The sequence below is a fragment of the Syngnathus acus genome, chromosome 12, assembly GCF_901709675.1.
Source record: "Syngnathus acus chromosome 12, fSynAcu1.2, whole genome shotgun sequence".
Classification (NCBI taxonomy): domain Eukaryota; kingdom Metazoa; phylum Chordata; class Actinopteri; order Syngnathiformes; family Syngnathidae; genus Syngnathus; species Syngnathus acus.
Window position 1 is genome coordinate 3,424,846 of NC_051097.1, and position 19,147 is coordinate 3,443,992.

At 39.0% G+C, this 19,147-nt stretch overlaps 1 protein-coding gene across 1 annotated transcript in view; it reads left to right on the plus strand.

Annotated features, from left to right (window-relative positions):
* whrna (whirlin a) overlaps nt 1-19,147 on the plus strand; it is a 74,404-nt gene that overhangs the window by 37,566 nt on the left and 17,691 nt on the right. Inside the window, exons 4-5 of the mRNA XM_037266360.1 lie at nt 5,051-5,259; nt 7,623-7,659. Of these exons, the coding sequence (XP_037122255.1) occupies nt 5,051-5,259; nt 7,623-7,659 (246 nt within the window). The remainder of the gene's footprint in view (nt 1-5,050; nt 5,260-7,622; nt 7,660-19,147) is intronic.

The following is a 19,147-nucleotide window of genomic DNA, read 5'->3' on the forward strand; positions in this document are numbered from 1 at the left end:
CATATTCATCAGTGCATGAAACTTATAAAAAAAAAAGTAAAAATATTTCTGAGCCCACTTCAGTCAAATTGCCTTGTGTGATTGGTTAGTGGTGATGGAACTAGGACTCCAGAGACAACAAGACCTGCTTGCTGCTCATCAAAATTTTGAGATTAGCAATTCCATGCTTTTCATTAGCAAAACTTTTAGTTTTCTCCTCTTTAAGCGTAAAACCTATATCCTAGGCTTTTTTTAATATTGAATTTACGATCAGAATACAAAGAGGACAAACAATACTTGTTTAGCAGTCTCTTATCACATTTTTCACCTGTTTCATCAGTATTTTTCTAGTTTTATATATAGTGTACCCTGATTTATTGTTATGTGTTGCCCATGTTTATTTTTTCTATGCATACCATGTACAGATATCTCAATTACTGTATTATTTCATATTATGGTTCTGAATTTTTCTTTTTTTTTTGCTTGAAGATTGTTGCCTGTTAGGAATGGGGTCATGCAGTCCAAGTGATGCATCGATCAGTAAAAAGAGATTTACCGACCTTGACTTTGCCAATAATGCTGCAATATGTCCTTGTTGCACTGGACAGCCTGTCTCGGGGATCAGAGAGCTTTGGACTGTATGTGTCCTGGTTAAAAATGAATATCCAGGTCTTTTGTGACTTTATGACTTGTATGGATATTTGCGAATGGTTCCACCATGGAAATACTCGAGTTTTACTTGCCTTGGCATGCCTCTTGTGACTATCCCCATGAAGTCAAGGGCTGAATGTGCTGTGTAATGGAGCCTCTGAACCAGACTATTTGGAAGATTTTAGACTGTCCTTCAGGAAAAATCTGACTTTATCTCTCTCAGGAGACCCAAGTTGGACAAAGCCAAATGCCGCATTATCCGATAACTCTTGTTTTCCAGTCTAATTATCAGCTGATAGGAAGTGTGCCAACGTTGAATTTACTGCATCTGTGCAGAAAACAGCTAGAGTGGATATGTTTATGTTTATTTACCATAAAATACTCTTTGAAATAATCATTGATTGTCAAATAGAAAGGAGTGATGACCAATCAGAAAGTAAATTAACATTTCCACTGCTTTTCCATGCCAGAAATGGTGGCGTAACATTTTGAGTGTGAATGCAATTGGTTCTCAAAATTCTTTTCCCACAGTAGAAATGACAAGGGAGAGAGTAAGACACTAGCTCAGACATGGGCAAACTACGGCCCGCGGGCCACATCCGGCCCACGGGGCCGTTTAATCCGGCCCGCCAAACCTGAATAAATTGTATTATTAATTTTTTTTGGGGTCATTTTCCCTGCAATTACTATGTTTCCCCAGTAGATGGGGAAGCGCCCGCCCGCGCATTTACTCCCGGGAGCCGTGTCAGAAAGCTCGGTGCACACTCACAAGTGCGTGTGCGTACTCAGTAGTACGTAGTAATTTCATCTATCAGTGCCGAATTTCGAGTGCAGGCTGTGACGTCAATATTCTCGTAATTCGCGCGCTGAGTTTTCAGATACAGTTTTACGCTAATGCCACCCACAAACCTTCCCCTGGAATCCTTCCATCAAAATGAGTGGCCCGAAGAAAAGAAAGGTGGACACTGAGTGCCGAATGTTAAAAAAGAGTAGACAATTTGGCTCGACCTACGTGTGTGAGAAGACGTTCAGCCACATGAACGTCAACAAAGCCCGTCACAGATCTAGGTTAACGGACCGACACCTCGGCTCTAATCTAAGAATTACCACAACAAATTTTACTCCAGACTATGATGCACTAGCAAAAAAGGGAAACCAACAATACTATTGATTTCTTTATTACTTTATTTACATGTATTCTTTCACTGATTCTTCAAGATGATGTATTTGGTCAGAATGTTTGCCGTTGGATGTGATTTCGCCTCATTAGATAAACATATTTCATAAATCTGACCTGCAGGCGCTGAAGTGATGGAAAATGTTATTCATCATAACAGTGTCGTATTTAATAAGAATCACGGAAAATACATAGTTTTTTGGTGAAATATTTTTTAATGCTGTTAATAAATGCATTTGTTTTCAAAAAGCTTTTTTTAATATCCATGCTTTAGTATCTACTGAAAGTAAAAACCTTTTATGCAATGACCTTTACATGTTATTTATATTACTTCACACAAACACTACATCCATCTGCTCCTGCTTCGGCCCCCCGGTCAAAATGTAGAACCCAATTCGGCCCGCAAGTCAAAAGGTTTGCCCACCCCTGCACTAGCTGCTTCTTGTAGAACTCTTCCATTTCAGAATTTAGTTGAGAACTTTTACTTTGGAGGCCCTGTGGCACTTACTGCCTCTCTCGGGTCAAGTTACATAGCTAGTATGCCAATAAAATGATTGCTAGTTATTGAATGCAACCTTTCAGCTGTCTTTTTGTCTGCTCCCAATCGCCCCCCACATCACCCTTCCAGTGGGGGGAGGGGGCGGGGGCTGTTAGAATGAGAAGACAGAGGAGATGATTTGTCCCAAGCGAGTCACAATTTCCATATAAATCTGCCTATAACTGAAGTGAATCATTTCCTTTCAAACATGATTTGGAAACCAGCGAGCACAGAGGAAGGAAACAGGGACGATATTTTATTACACAGTGCTGCTACTCCAATAATGTAGATTGTCTGCATTGTCTGATTATCTGTCGAGGCTCACTTCCTCAGATGTGTGCATTGATGCTGTCATGAATGAATGTGAACAAAAAGCGTGTTTTTCCTTGCATCTAAGTTAATTGTGTTTCCTTTAAGAATGGCAAATTGACATTAGAAGTGGAATTATCTGAGTAGGCCTTGCAAACCACAGCTAGCAATTTCTCTCTCTCTTTCTCTCTCTCTCTCTCTCTCTCTCTCTCTCTCTCTCTCTCTCTCTCTCTCTCTCTCTCTCTCTCTCTCTCTCTCTCTCTCTCTCTCTCTCTCACACACACACTCTACCTCCCAAAGTCAGTACTGATTACAAATTAAACCGTTGAAGAGGTTTTTGTACACAATTTTACCAACGTGTTTAATAATGTAATTAAACTCAAAATAAATACCCTTAGAACAATTTGTGTGGGCTCAATGTTTAGTAAAATTAATATTATTCCTGTACTTGAAAGTCTTAAAAGCCTGCCTTGTCTACAAATTGCTGCAACATGAGCTGACTTTGTAACTGTAAATTCTTCTGTGATTCCGTCCAAATCATGATGAAAATTCAATACAACTTGTAACATTTGAGTAAGTGCAAGCCTTTGTTACTTTTGTCCTCTTCACGGAAATTATTATCCAACAGCATCATTGATCGTTCACATCCTCCGACGGCTTTTGTTGTATTGCATTGATATAACTTCCTCTCGGCATCTCTAGTGCGCGGCCGAGATTGACCACAGAAAATAAATGCTCTTGACGCGGCGCAGGGCCTATCTTGTGTCAAATAGAGGCGTAATGAAAGAGGGGGATAGGAGAATGGCGAGCAGAATAATGAGAGAGAAAGAGAGCGAGGAAAGGACAGAAAGCAATATACGTAACGAGTAGAATGCAGCAAAAATGCTGGACCTATTATTCCGGAATCACAATCAATACTCATCAAGGCTTACAATCAGTTGTCTGATTGTAACTGTTATTCACAGGTCCAGCCCCTTACTCCGATTAATGACGATTTAACCATGTCCTATACCAACAGATGAGCAGAAACATGAATGCAGTTGTGGTAATACGACAATACTGTCAATGCTTGTATCTCACTTAAGTAGAAATGATAAACCTCTCAGGAATTGTGTAAATGCTAAGACATTTTTCGTACGGCGCCAGGTGATGCACAACACAACCTCATGCAAATGCCAATATCATGAGAATAAACCCCCTCTGGTTTGCCTGCAGCAGGTATCGCCTTAAAGTAATTTGACTGGATTCTTAATAGTTTATTTTATTAGTAGTTTTAATTGAAGAAGGGAGCGCTTGCTCCTTGTATTTGCAATCCCACAATTTGAAATCTGGAAAAAACTGAAAACATCACAGCAAATATTGCTCTAGGGGATGTCAAACACAGTGCAAAGTAATGAGCGGTTATTGCCACTTTTTAGTCTCTTTTGTCAAGCAGAGCTGGAACAAGATGCTTACTATAATCGAGTTTTTGAATCCGTCCCTGAGGCTTTAGTTCTACCTGTCGGCTGTGATGGCAACTGTTTGCTGTGGCTGCAGTGTCTGACCTCAGAGCAATGTCACTTTTTTGCTTTTATTCATTGTAGGAGTCAAACCATTCTATGTCCCTTTTGCATTTGAAATGGCCTGACTTCAAATAAAAACTAAGAGATTGTGAAGGTATCAAATGTAAAAAAAGAATCTGTGGACGAGACTGGAGCCGTGGTTTAAATCAACGCCTGACACATGAGAGTACGTTTGATGTTGTTTGAGTTCAAGCTCATAGCAGAGCATAAACAAACTTTATGTGGAGAACTTTGTGTGAAACTGCGGTTGTTTTTAAAGTGTTCTATAAATAGAGTTGAGTTGAGAGTTGAGAAAAGCATCAGCAATCAGTCCATACTTATATTGCTCTTTACGCAATACCAAATTTAACACTGCAATATTACATTACTGTGTGTGACAAATGTATACATTGTAGAGTGCTTGACAAATTGTTTGGACCACCAGTTATAAAAATGTGATGCACCATTGATGAATTCACTGAGCTCCTGATATTTTACCATTTAAAGCAGGATTGAGGAATTCCAAACCCAATTCACCTATTTACACTCAGCTACAGAATCATGAAAATGGAAACATGAAAATTATCGGGGTTAATAGTGCCATGAACTTTGCATTTGTTGTTGATCCATAATTTTGTTAAGGAGCAGACAATACATCTGTAGGCAGGGTCCCAAACATGTAACCAAAACATAATACAACAACCTAATTGTTTCAATCACCTCTACCTCCTCCATCTGTTGTTACCTCTCTATGACCTTTGACCTGTGTACCTATGCATGTTACAGTCTCTGGCCAGCCCGCCCTTGCAATCTTGCCCCTCCACCACTCCTTTCTGTTCCTTGCCCTCGTCGCAGGTCGGGGATCAAATTCTGGAAGTAAACGGCCGCAGCTTCTTGAACATCCCTCACGATGAAGCCGTCAGAGTACTGAAGTCGTCGCGGCATCTGATGATGACGGTAAAAGATGTGGGCCGCTTGCCTCATGCCAGGACAGTTGTTGGTGAAACAAAGTGGATTGCCAGCTCCCAAATTGCAGAGAGCTCCGCAAACAGCAGTATGGCAGGGTAAGATTACCAAAAGAATGTGTATTGGACAAAAGATCTTCGATGCAGACACATCTTTTAATAATATTGATTTCCCTTCAAAGAGTATTTATAATAAAATGTTCATTACATGCCTCCTCCCACCGTTGCTTGGGTGGAATTGCCCTTGTGAACATTCTATACAGTTAGAGCAATAGTGGCAGAAGTGGCTGTTGTTGCTTTATTTTTTTTCCAAGACAAAATTATTCTCTAGTTTTTTTTTTTTTTATATTTGTTTTGGAGTATTCCAACGTTGCTGTTCACACGAGGTCACATAAAAACCCATTTGGAGACTGTCAAGAGCATGTTGTCACGTATATACGTCACTCATTTGAGGCCATTTTGAATAATCAACCATTCCACCCCATCCCAAAAAAAAATACCTTAAAAATGGCAAACTAATGAAAGAATATCATATCTCAAAATAACGTGTTGTAGAGATATCAAAGCAAAGTCACATGCAGTCACATGAGTGACATGAGTATAGAAAGTGTTACGTGACAATCTTTTTTTAAGACAATCAATTTTGATTCATTCATCAATTCATTTTTGAAAGGGTGGCAGTATTTGCTTAGCCATATTTAGCTAAGGCGGACAGAATGGAAAAACAGGCCAGTTCCATTCATAGAGCACAACTTTAATCTTCAGTATCTTCCAGCAGGCTTTCTACAATATCCACCTACGTACTTGACCTTTGACAGCAAGTGGGCATTTAAGATCGGCAAAGCTGATGATAATTGGAAAAAAAGGAAAAAAAAAAAAGAGACCCAAAGAAGACAGATGTGTTTATCTTGTGCCAACAATTTAAAGAGGAACATTTATCACTGACAAACATCAACATAGATCGCTCTTAGCCATTAGCATAATGAAAGATAGCCAGATGCTTGGGATTTAAGAGCAGCATGTGCAGAAAACTGGAAAATGTGTGCCAAATGAAGAAGACACCAGAAAATACCATCTCCTTCACCATCTTATACGACATCAGACATCCTTCCATCTGATGGCAACTATCACACGCGTTCTTCATATAACAAGCAGCAACTGCAGCTTCACTGGAAAAGGCCAGCCTTCTTTTGAAAACGTCACTCATCTTCTTCTCATGACTCGGAGTAGTGCTTGGTCCCAACAAGCGAAGTAAAGTCGAATATACTGCAAATTCCAGACCAGGTTTCATTATGAAAACATATCCAGACACAACGTTGAAATCTCCAAAGCAAATGTAGATATATAACATTATACTACATCAGGGGTGTCAAACTAATTTTTTTCACGGGCCGTATTGTAGTCATAGCTTCTTTCGGAGGGCCATTATGACTGTCAACCCAAATAAATGTATGAGCACCTCATAGTATATACAGTAAAACTACAAAACAAACTGACAAATAACTCGTTTTCAAATCAGATGAGTAAAAACTGGTTAAATATTTAAAATAAAAAAATATATTATGAAAGAGAAGACAATTTGCAATTCTAGTAATGACACACGAATTTGATGCACAATTTGTCATTGCGGGCCACATAAAATGGTGTGGCGGGCCGTATCTGGGCCCCGGGCCTTGAGTTTGACACCTGTGTACTACATTATACATTTTGTTAAACAAAAAATATGTGCTAGAATATCCTTTGTTCTGTCGTGGTTATTGCATTAGTTTGCGAAAGACAAATGGCCCGCTGTCTGTGACTGCTTCCATCCATATGTATCACTACAAGACATGAGAAGTTTTTGTTAGATTGATAACTAGCGTAAATCACTTTTGAAGAACTGCTCTTTGTTGTTGTTGTTTTTTTTTTACACATTTTCTATGGTTATGACAAATTTGTTGTTAAAATGTCCTTGCCGTCCTGTCTTTTCTTCTGCTCCTTTCACACTGCCATCACGTAAAATTTTAACTTTCAGACAGACCACAAAAAAAGTAGTTACAAAGGGCGCTTTGACATGCAAATTGGAAAGCAGTTAAATAAATTCAGGTCGACCAAGGTCAAATCTCATCCAGTTGCTTCACAACAACACGGTACCAGGAAGCAATCTAGGAGGGCAACTAAACCCCACCTCCCATTTTTTTTATAGCTCCCTTCTTCCCCATACGTGACTGTCAACACCAGAAAAGTCAATAATAAACCTGACTGTGTGCAAACTGGGCAGAGTACTCAGTTCCTGCGTTAATGGAATAAAATGCTATCAAGCATACAACGTACAGCAGACTAAAACGTAAAAAACATAAAAGTGTTGATTCCATGCCGCGTCACAATAATCTTTATATGATAATGCCATCATTTGTGTGCACAATCATCTGCTTCTCTCATTGCCTGCTGTCTCAATTAGTCTCCATTTCCTTCTTTCACAGCTATTCTGTTGACCAGGGAGCTTCTGGTGCTGGGAAGGTGAGGTTTACAAAACACAATATTTGCTCATCTGTGAGTACCATTTATTTGTGCGTGTCGACGTGGGCTTTTTAATTACCTATCTCTTAAGTGCATTTGTAAATGCACTAAAATACAGTATTACCATTCTATCCACACTAATTTACTAGAATGTTTTTTTTAGGGCTCTTTGATTTGTTCATCTTTTGAATATGTTTATTTCTTTCAATAAGAAATAATGGAAATTTTTAAAAAAAAACTGTAGGGGTTCAATTTATAGCTTTTAGTAACCATGTGTGTGAATAATAATGCTTATTTAAGTGTCAAAATTTTAATCCTAATATTCTATCCACTAGCATACTAGGTAGCTTATAAGAAAAGTAAAAATGTCATTGTGTCTTTGCACTGTATTTCCTTTACATTTGAGATATTTTCCAATTATGAGCGTCAACTGTCTAGTATTTAATTCTGGTTAGTCATTTAAATTTGTTACATTTATAAGTGGAACGGGTAGGGGGGTGTACATATATGCCCTAAAGCAGAGGTGTCAAACTCATTTTTGTTGTGGGCCACATTGTCGTTATGGTTCCCCTCGTGGGGGCCAATAATCACTTATAAGTTATATATAAGTTATATCATCGCATACACATAATAAAAATCCAGTAAAAAAAAAGTTCAACAACTTCCTAATTGAGTTTGAAAGTGTGATTTTAACAAAAGATCATTGTAATAGTTCACTGTTATTAAAAGAGAAGATAATTTACAGTTTTGGTATTTTAACAAGAAACATTAAGTTGTTGCTTGTGCGGGCCACATACAATGATGTGGCAGACCAGATCTGGCCCCCGGGCCTTAGATTTGACACCAGTGCCCTAGAGCAGCGGTGGCCAACCCGCGGCTCGCGAGCCGCATGCGGCTCTTTGGCTAGTTTCATGCGGCTCTTTTACGTTCATATCAACATTTGTGTTATTTTTCGTGCGTATTTGCTTCGCTTGAGTTCAATATGGTATTTGGTCCAACGCGCATGCGCGTGAGGTGAATTGGTTTTGCCCGCTTTTTTTATGAATGGCGACTGTGACTACGGGGCCCATTAGGTCCAGAAGGCTGACAAGACGCTTGCCAAAATGGCAAGGAAAAAAATGCACAGCTAAACGAATATATGACGATGAACACAGGACGTTTTTAACAGAGTTAAAGTTGTTTTTTGTTGAACGCTATGGCAAGCCATTCTGCCTATGTCGGACGTCATTGGCGCATTTAAAAGCTTCAAATGGTCAGCGCCACTTCAGCTCACTTCATGCCAATATCGATAAGGACTTTGCAAAAGGGACTGAATTTCGCAAGCACAGTTTGGAGACTTTGAAAAGTCAGGCAGAAAAATAGGTACAGTTTTCAAAAAAATTACGAAGCACTCAGAGACTGTCACACTTGCATTGTTTTCAACTGGCTTGGAACATTGCACGGGCTAAAAAGCCATACAATGAAGTGGAGTTCGTTAAAATATGCCTCAGTGCGTTATTGAAATCTTGTCTCCTGAAAACGACGAACTCAAACGAATGTCTGTCCCGCCACACATAGTAGTGAAAAAACTTGTGTTTTTGTTGTGGAATTTGTTGAACTGAGAGTTTGTCTGTGTGAGACCAATGCACACAATGCTCATTGTTGAAAATGTGTCTTGGTCTGTGGTTTTAGTACTGTAGGAGTCAATTTGTCATTATCATGTTGGTGCGTGACATAATAATGTCACACAATAAATTTGGCTGAGCAGAGGAGTGTGTGTGCGTGTGTGTGTGTGTGTGTGTGTGCGTGCGTGTGCGCGTGCGTGCGCGTGCGTGTTTGTGTGCGTGTGTGTGTGGGGGGGGGTGTTCATGTGTGCTCATGTGTATGATGTGGCTCTTTGCGATGACACAGTAAAAAATGTGGCTCTTAGTCTCTGACTGGTTGGCCACCCCTGCCCTAGAGGAACAGAATTGCCCTCTCCTCATCAACATACTGTACTATCTTAGCAAGCATGGATTTAAAAAAAAAAAATCTATTTCTATTACATGTACTACACCACTACCTCTCATATTTTTTGGAATTCCCAAAGTCTTAATTGGTTGAAGTTGACTTTTAAAATAAGTTCAGGCTGTTTTGAAATGAAGAAATATAAGGCAGAATGTTGGAAGAGACAGCTGCTGATGGGAGGGGAGGGGGTGTTAGAAATAGCTCACATTTCATTACCGAGTCTTTGATGGACAATCATTTTCTTGACAGATGGGGAAAAGGTACAAGAGGGAGATGGGAGATATTTAGAGATATATTAGTTCCAGACAGCTGGTGTAAAGAGGGTTTAAAAACAATCTGTTTACACAGCACAGCTATTCCTGTAATTAACCAAACATTCAGGCACACAACTTATGACGTGCTGTTTCAGGGCACTGGTAACAGGCGAGAAAACAGCAAATTATAATACTGAACTGAATATAAATGGGGCATTTGATAAACATTGTACGTTGTAAGCGATGAGGATTTTGTTTCGGTCGACGCGGATTCCGATATTCGGCAGGATAAAATTCCGATAACCGATTGAGCTGATTAATTTGTATTATTTTATTATAAGCATTACATTCGACTGTTTCACATTATTTTTCCTTTAGCTTTACAACAGAGAGTCTTATGTTGTAATATCTTAAAACATCTGTAAAATTGCAAATAAATAAATCCACCTAATTTTTTCTCAATGGCCGATTAAATCTGCCTTACTTTTGTAATAAAGATGTCAATTTATTCATCATTTTAAGCCCATGAACAATTCAGTAAATCATTATTGCTCTCACACCCTTGATCTCTACTATCAAGACGTTTTATATTTCTTCCAAGTTTAGGCTACTTAGACTAAGCACATTTTAGGAATAAAACATTATGTAAAATGTGTGCCAGTGGTCTTGTCTTGTAAAGGCATCTAATCACTCAGTTGCAGCAGCTACAATTAACAAAACACATTTGCCAATTGTGCTCTGGTGGTGTGCACAAACATCTGTGGCAGTTTAGCTTGTCCCACCTGTCATCCTGAGATAGTTTGATGTATTTTCTAGGAATTGAGTTGACACATTGAGTGGACTCTATCCATTTTTTAATTATTTTTTTTATTTAATGGGTTCAGTAAACATGTCAACTTACGCCAGCTGTGAGATGTGCCACATTTGTAACACTGTAAGAAATTATCATCCCATTAAGTATGTTGTAGGGTGCCAGTTTAACTATCTTTTATTATTTGATTGTGATAGAAGACTCCAGCAACCTAGCTAGGCAAGTCTGCTCATTCTACCATTGATTTAATTTTTTGGGATTATCATGGTGAAAGTGAAATGAAAGTGTCAAAAGAAATAACAATATCTGTAGATTTTAATGTCTGGATGTAAAATAATGAAATTTCCAGAATCCTATCTTACAGGTGTTCCTTATGGGTTTTTTTTTTGTAAAGTCATTATTAACTGTAATGAGTCCTTGTAGTTGGTTCCTCAACACAAAGTACAACAAGGGAATCGTAGCGAGTGTGAAGTGCCTCATGGTCTAGTCTTTAGGTTTGGGTCTTTGGGTATGTTAAATGATGGTGGTGTTTTGTTTTAGATCAATTTGTTTCAAATCATGAAATTTCCAGAATCCTACCTCGTGGGTGTTTTTTTTTTTTTTTTGTAACGTGATTATTAACTGTGATTAGTCCTTGTAGTTGGTTCCTCAACACAATATTGCAAGTATAGTATATAGTAAGGGAATTGTAGTGAGTATGGAGTGCCTCATGGTCTAGTCTTGGATTGTTAAATGATGGGTGTGTTTTTGTTTTAGATTTGAACATGTGGATGCCTTTATGAAGCTGAGGCTTCGTGCAAATTGCTTTTATTTTGTGTGATCGCATACATGGCGGCAGTCCAAAAGTTAAAGTAGAAAACACACACATACATGCTTAAAGTTAATCCCTCGTGAAGCCTCACATTTCAGAAGTACAAGGTTCGACTCCGACTTTGTGGAGTTTGCATGTTTCCCAGTCTCGCGTGGGTTTCCTTCAGGTACCCCGGCTTCCTTCCACTTTCCAAAAACATGCACAGTAGGCCAACTGGCCACACTAAATTGTCCATTGGTGTGATTGTGAGCACGATTGGCTGGCAACCAGTTCAGGGTGACCCCCACCTACTGCCCAGTAGCCTCCAGTATAGCCCTGACCCTTGTGAGGATGAATGAATGAATGAACGAACGAACAAACAAACGTATGAATGCACTTGCAGGAATTAAATAAATTTGTGGTAAAACACTACAAAACTCTGGTGATTTTTTATTTTTATTTTTGAAACAGTGAGGCCAATTACTTTTTTGTAGACTGAAAAGCATTTGTGTTTGATTTCAAAAGGGGAAAATATGCTAATCAGTGGTTTGCATATTCTGGTGTAACTCCATACTTTTGTTCGTAAAGTGTTCTGCAAAATGTAGATTATGATATCTTCAATCATGGCTTCTAGAGCTTGTTACTGACGTCACTGAAAGTTTGAGGACCTTGTTTGCAGCCCTCTATCATCCATTTCCATGTTTTCCATCATCTACATTTTACATGCCAAACTTAACTTTTTCTAATTTTGTTGGCTTTGGATGGTTAGAGATTGACTCAGATTGATAGTCTGTATTTTCTCAGCTTCAAAATGACTTTTTTCATCCATAGAATAGCTCTGTTTGTAATGTTGGTAGTTTCTCTAACATGTATAAATGGTGTATTCACACGCATAACCCAAATCAGAAAGGTTGAATGGACATTCAGCGCTATTTATAGTACTAGTAATGGACCAGTTGGCCATACTAATTATCAGGGCCGATATTTGGCATTTGCCGTTTATCGGCATCAGACTTTTTTCTTATCAATCCAACCGCTGACCAGTGATCACTTTAAAACCGAGTCAGGAATTATAGTTATTTCTAAGGCTTTTGTAAATTTTTTTGGCTGTATTACTTAAGCATAAGCAATGTTGCATCTAAATTTGAATGATTTTATTAGCTCTTTGCGCTGAGCATAAAAGATGCTCCATTATTGTTGTGACCATATTACTTTCAAGCCTGTACAAATTGTGATTTCTGATTGGCATATTTCATATGATACTTTTAGTACCACTGACGGCATACAACAAACGGAGCTAACATTTTACCTCATTACGTGTTCTACTCAATACATTATGCGTTCTAACTAATTTAACTACTACCATATTTATTCACTCAAGCTCACGCGCATAACTGACTTCTATGACATAGAAAGTATTCCAAGGGAACTCTAAAAGCTTAGTGTAGTGACGCATATTGTATTTTGTATTCAATGTACTATTTAAAGTCTGATTGGAAGTCATTATTCCACTTTGAGTTTACTGCTAAGTACCAGACCTCAGGATGGCAAACTTTAAAACTCGAAATTAATCCAGTGATCTGGATAACGACACCAAGGAAAGCAGTATTTCTGAATGTTGCCCTTGGAGTCTGTCGTAGAAAATGAGCCAGGGGGTGAGGACTGAGTTAATAATAGAATAGGTATCCTTAGGTTTCATATAAAAAAATATCATTAAACAAACAAAACGCGCACACACACGCACACACATGGTCACCCCTTTGAGTGTTTCGTCTCTCTCAGTCAGATGCATAGAAAAGTATTGAGATTGATTTGTACTTCCATCAATTTTCCCTACCATTTGTCCACATTTGGGTCAAAGGTCGTGAGACTGGTTATATGTGCGCTGGACTGGTCGTCGGCCAATAGCAGGGAATATAGACAAACAACCAATCAGACTCACAATCACATCCATTGGCACTTTAAAGTCTGTGAGTAAGTTCATTTTGAAAGTGGCATCAAGCCATAAAATTCTCCATTGTAACCGTTTCCAGAATGTTTTTATGGCTTTCTGATACATACAACACAGAGGTGCCTTGAAATACAAGGTAAATTCGTTCTGTGACCATGCACATATTTCAAAACTTCAAATCATCTTTTCCCATTGATGTGAATTGAAAGGCTATTAATTCACTCCAGCCTTCTTCCCCGAAGAAATTTGTTGTGAACTATATTTAAATGATAATGTTGTACGTGCAAAGCTTTTCTTGACGGCTGTTTCTCCCCGTGTAGAAGAATAGAAGAAAAAAACAAATTCCCATTCTAACTATGCCATTGCAAGATGGCACCTGGGGAAAACAAATCATGTGACTGCTTAAGGCCAATCAATGTCTGGAGCGGCGAGAAGAAGCAAGATCTTAAGTTGAACTGTTACATACGGCGATAGAGAGAAGGTGACATTGTTCATTAAGATGTCATAACCTCTTTCAAATTGTCATTATGACACTATTTGTCGTTCTTCACAGGGGATAAAGAGTATCGTGTGTGTCTACATGTGTTGCTCAACCATTTATGTTAACTCCATTCCTTAAGGGTTAAAATTTTCCACAAGAAAGGGATTTGTATTCTAAGAAAAGTACAACTAGTGCAATCCTTCCAATCTTTATTAAAGATCATTAAGAACATTAACGGTTTTACAGAACAAGATTGGTGACCGGGTCCTCCGTCTCATCTCCGTGGTATTTCGCATACTCTCCTCAGCGTGTCGAGTTGAGTAATGACGTCTGATTTCTTGAGCACAGCAACTCCTTCTGTGGATTTGAGAAATGTTGGTGTGCCCCTGGGCTCTAACACACACAAAAAAACATTCAGTCTCCAGGTTTTTTTTTTAATTAGCTTTTCTCATTGCCAACCTTTTTCACAGCAGGTTTTGAAAAAGACATGACTGGGACTCGGTGACTGGATGTGTTTTTCTTTCACTTGGTATCACTACAGAATTACATTTTGTCAAAAGTTGTGGTAACTTAGCTACGCTAACCCGTCTAGCATCCAGAACGATGACACAGTATAAAATATGGGACCTGCACTAACAGTGAACTTTGATGTCAAGTAGGGGGCCACAGAATATCATCTGTGGGCCGTAAATCCCCCTCAGTACACAAGGTTGAGAATCCTGGTTTAAAAGGTTACAGCACCACACCATGGACATGCAAAAATCGGTGGTCACTGGGTATGTGTAGAAAAACAATAATGGAAAATGGTGATATTGGAAATGGTGCCACCATTCCAATACTGCGTGAGAGTGTGTTCACCCAAGACAAATGGCATGCAGACGGACTAGCTCTAAGAGGTGAAGGTGTGTAGCTGTAGTGCTCGAGGGCTCGGCTGATAGCAGGGCGGTGATAATTCACAGCTCGTGTCCACGAGTCAAATGGCCCTTAGAATGTTTCCCATCGGGTGATTTGATTATCATTTTTTAGCTTTCTTTTTTTCCCACGCTATATCTTCATTTCAGCTGGTACCGTTGGATATCTGTGATCATATCGCATATCGATCATATCGCCTGACCCGCTCCTTCCTTTGAGAGCCCTCTCTCTCTCTCTCTCTCTCTCTCTCTCTCTCTCTCTCTCTCTCTCTCTCTCTCTCTCTCTCTCTCGCTCCTGTAATCATAGGCCCTGAGGCCAAAGCGCACGATAAGCTAATTAATTACAGATAGGTCACAATGCAATACTCAGTCATTAATTCAGCTCTGACCCCATTTGTGGTTTGCTCTGTCGGAGATTACTGACAATAATATCACAAGGGGAAAAAAAAGAGAATGATTATCAGTCAATGGATTCTGATATGATTATTCCAATTGTGTACTAGAATGGCAATGGGGATGTTCAAAAGGGCACTAATGGTGGTCAAATACAACATGAAAATGTGCATGTATTTTCATATACCATTATCGTGAAAGCAATATATAGCTCCAGCAAATAAAACATAATTATTTAAGAGAAATACAATGCTCACAGTAAACAAGTGGTTTGCACATAAGTAAAAGATTGAAGAAAATTGAATTGGATTTATCATGGTAAATTGTGTATGATTAAAAGAAATATACGCCACTGACCTCAATTGAAGTTTGTACGTTCACTCAATTTATCCTTATCACCCACAGATTCTACTGGATTAAGATTTATTTTTCTTTTTTGTGTTGAAAAACACATTTAAAGTTTCATGGCGGTGGCCACAAAGGAGCACCTAAAGCACTGATATGCTACTGGTTAAAATTCATTTCCCATCCATTTTGTTGTCCTTCAAAGTGCTTCAATTAAGGCTTTGTGCCGCTGTAGCTGTAGTTTCTGAAAGCAGGTTTTTGATTTGTAATCTTTAATTTAGTAAAAAAAAAAAAAAAGGAGAAGATATCTCTCTAATCAGGCGTCAGCACTTTTTGAAACTCGTAATAAATTGTCTTGTATCACAGTACAATAGTCATATAACTAATCACAGACAGTAAATATGCATCATGGCTCGATATGCTGTCTTCTAACCAAAGTCATGGACGGCTCATTCGGTAATTTAGAATTCTGATCAGCCCACAAATGAATTCCACTGCTCATGGTTTAATTCTTTGTGAGTGAATAAAGGAGGAAGTCGTATTGATAAAAAGCAACTGTCTTATTTTCTTGAAGATTGAGATGTTAGTAGTTTGAGGGTTGTCAAGGAGCACCAAACCGGATGTGACTTCAAGGTCCTCACTCTCATCTCAAAGCACTCTCATTAGTCTGTCAGATTATAGTCTGTCATTATAGGTTGCACTGTGATTAAATAAGACCAGTTCACGTGGGCAATGAAACATGAGTTACTATGCACAGATCCTCCTGTGATGTCATGTTTATTAGTTTAGAGTTTTTTTGTTTGTTTAGCAAAGACCCTCTCAAAATATCCCCAAAAGCAAATTCTACCTGTAAGTGTTTTTATTGTGGAGAATAGTTCCCTGTTCTTCATTTTAATGTTTGCTTGATGTTGCGAATCGGGATCCTGACTATCTTGTGGACTTGTTCAGCCAAGCACCTAAAGTCATTAAATGAGCTAGTGTAAGCTATTTTTAGCGATCGGTGGAACTTTTATATAGTTTGCAGACTTGGTGGTGTGAAAAAGGATGAGAAATAGTCTCATATTACTTGGTTAAATACACGTTATTCTCACTCTTCTATTGTGCATGTAGTAGGTCAGGTCCTTTCTGGGTCATTGTTGATCTGGCTTTATCGGATTTTCTCTGTTATCGATTGAAGGTTGACTGCTGGGGATTGTTGTTCACCGCAATAATAGGAACCGCCAGCTTATCAGGCATTTGAAGAACCTAACTTTAGAATAACCTTGCAGATTGGACAGATCCAGCAAATAAACCACTGGGTATCTGTTATGTCAGGCTTCGGAGTGTGGAAATGGAGCAGGGCGACCAAGTGCAGCTTGGACCAGGGTTTATTGAAGCAAACTCAAAAAGACTCGGCAAACTGACATAACTCACTAACAAAACCTAACAACAAGACTGACCGAAAAAGACGTGAAACAAAAAGACATCATGACATTAACACAACAATAACTAGACTGACTGACCAGGACGTGAGACAAGAAAACAACAGGACCTGACGACAACAACACAATGATCCGACGGTGAGCGAGGGGCAGACAGGACTTAAATACGAAACACGAGGTAGGTGACCGCGGTTACATTGATTGAGGTGACACAGGAAGGGAGGGGCGACGCGAACAGAAACTATGGCAACCTAGACACTTAGCCAAACCGGGGACGAGACATGACATGTTAACTGCTAAATGTATTCTTGCCTGACCTATTGTGTTTGGAGTACCAATCTTCTCCATAATAAGACAGTGAGAGATGCACTGGGTGGTCACATGCCTGCTGTGGTCCCAATGGTTCATACCCTTGAGTTAAGTAGAGAGAATTTCTGGAGGTGCGCATCATGATTAGAATTCAGACAAGGTATCACCAGTTCACCTTGGTCATTAAAGAGTTGCAAGCTCTACCCAGCCATTGAACAGCCATTTCCCTTAATATAGACTGATGATTGAAGATGAGGAGAAGGCAGGGAGAGGTAAATGGGAGTCTGATTCTTCCTCTGGTACTAATGTAAGACCCCACACTTTGAAGTTGTGTCTGGTATTCACAAGTTAATCCAATAAATGATGCATGAAAATGAAAAAGAAGACTGGAAATTCATACTGCCTCTGAAATTGCATGTCAATGCGAGGGATTGCTGTCGCCAGGCAAAACTGCCATAAATGAGAAATAAACTTTCGGACTAAAATACGGGATGAATACATGAGATGAAATCAGCAATATTCAGAAACCTTGCAAATGTGCCTATCGTGGTTTTGTAAATGGATCATGACAGTAAATCCATAGGACAGAGTGCTTTATTTTTGCTTTAGATTTCTGCCGTTGCCATGACATCATTTATGCAATATTGTCTTCCTGTCCATGATACCATAATTCATCTAGTTGCAGGAAAACTCTGTCATATTTATTGTAATCCAACAGCAAAAGCCCCAAGCTTCACTATGAATTCATTGTCACTGCCACCAAGATATTTTTTTCCTCCAGATACAAGGAAACAGGGTTGTTGTTGTTTTTTTGTCTGCAGTTATATGATTACGTGATTTCCTTAAACATTCCTCTATAATAGAAACCATTTATACACATTAGATATTTGTCAATTTAACAACTTCATTATTTTAAAGACTTATGTTTAATGATGTAGAATTTGCTCTTGAGAGATCTTTCCAGTGTTTCCTTCGCTTCGTGAGCATTTTTAATTATTATGTTAATCTCAGAGTATGATGCATTAATGTTTCCTCACATTTGTAATTCGTATTATTAACTGAAAAACTATTTGCTCTTTTTGACCCCATTTTGTGACATCTATTAGGAAACTTGTTTCCTTCTCCTCACTATTGGTAGCATGGCTCTGTCCTAATACCCGCAAATAGTGGGACAACACTGTACAATTCTACATCACTGCAAACTAAATCGAATGCTTGACATTCACATTACAAAATGACAACAGACAAGTGGACGATGCAAAAATGGCTGCTCATCTCTCTATCTCTTGTGATTGACAGGGAGCTAGTTGGCACAGCATGGATGGCAGTGAAATATTTAGTGCTGGAAATAAATGGGGTTCTGCCTACACGTCATTCTGTCCTGCTGTAAGCTTTTCTTTTAGCACCACATGATGACAGTGGATAGTGTTTGCACAGCAGGAGGTGGGATGATAATTTATACATATGGGAAGCGGCACCTGATGGGTCTTTCATTTTAAGTGGGAGTAATGTATGATCTTGGACTTTTTCTGTCCATCCTAATCAGTTCCCTGCCTTTGTTTCCAATTGAACCTCCCCCATCCTGCTCCACCTTCACCTCTGAGTCCGTGTGGTTTTAGCCTTCTTTCTAGCCAAGGCTTTTTTTGTCTTCTCTTTTTACTTCAACCAACACCATCCTCTTCAAAAGCATCAACTTTGGCTAAATAATGCCCTGCCGTCTTCTGTTTTCATCCATACATCATCTGCCATCGCCATCATAACTCCATCCCTCAATGTCCTTTTCTTCGTATTCCTCATCCCACTTCAATCCGTTACTACGGAAGAACATTTGGGCCT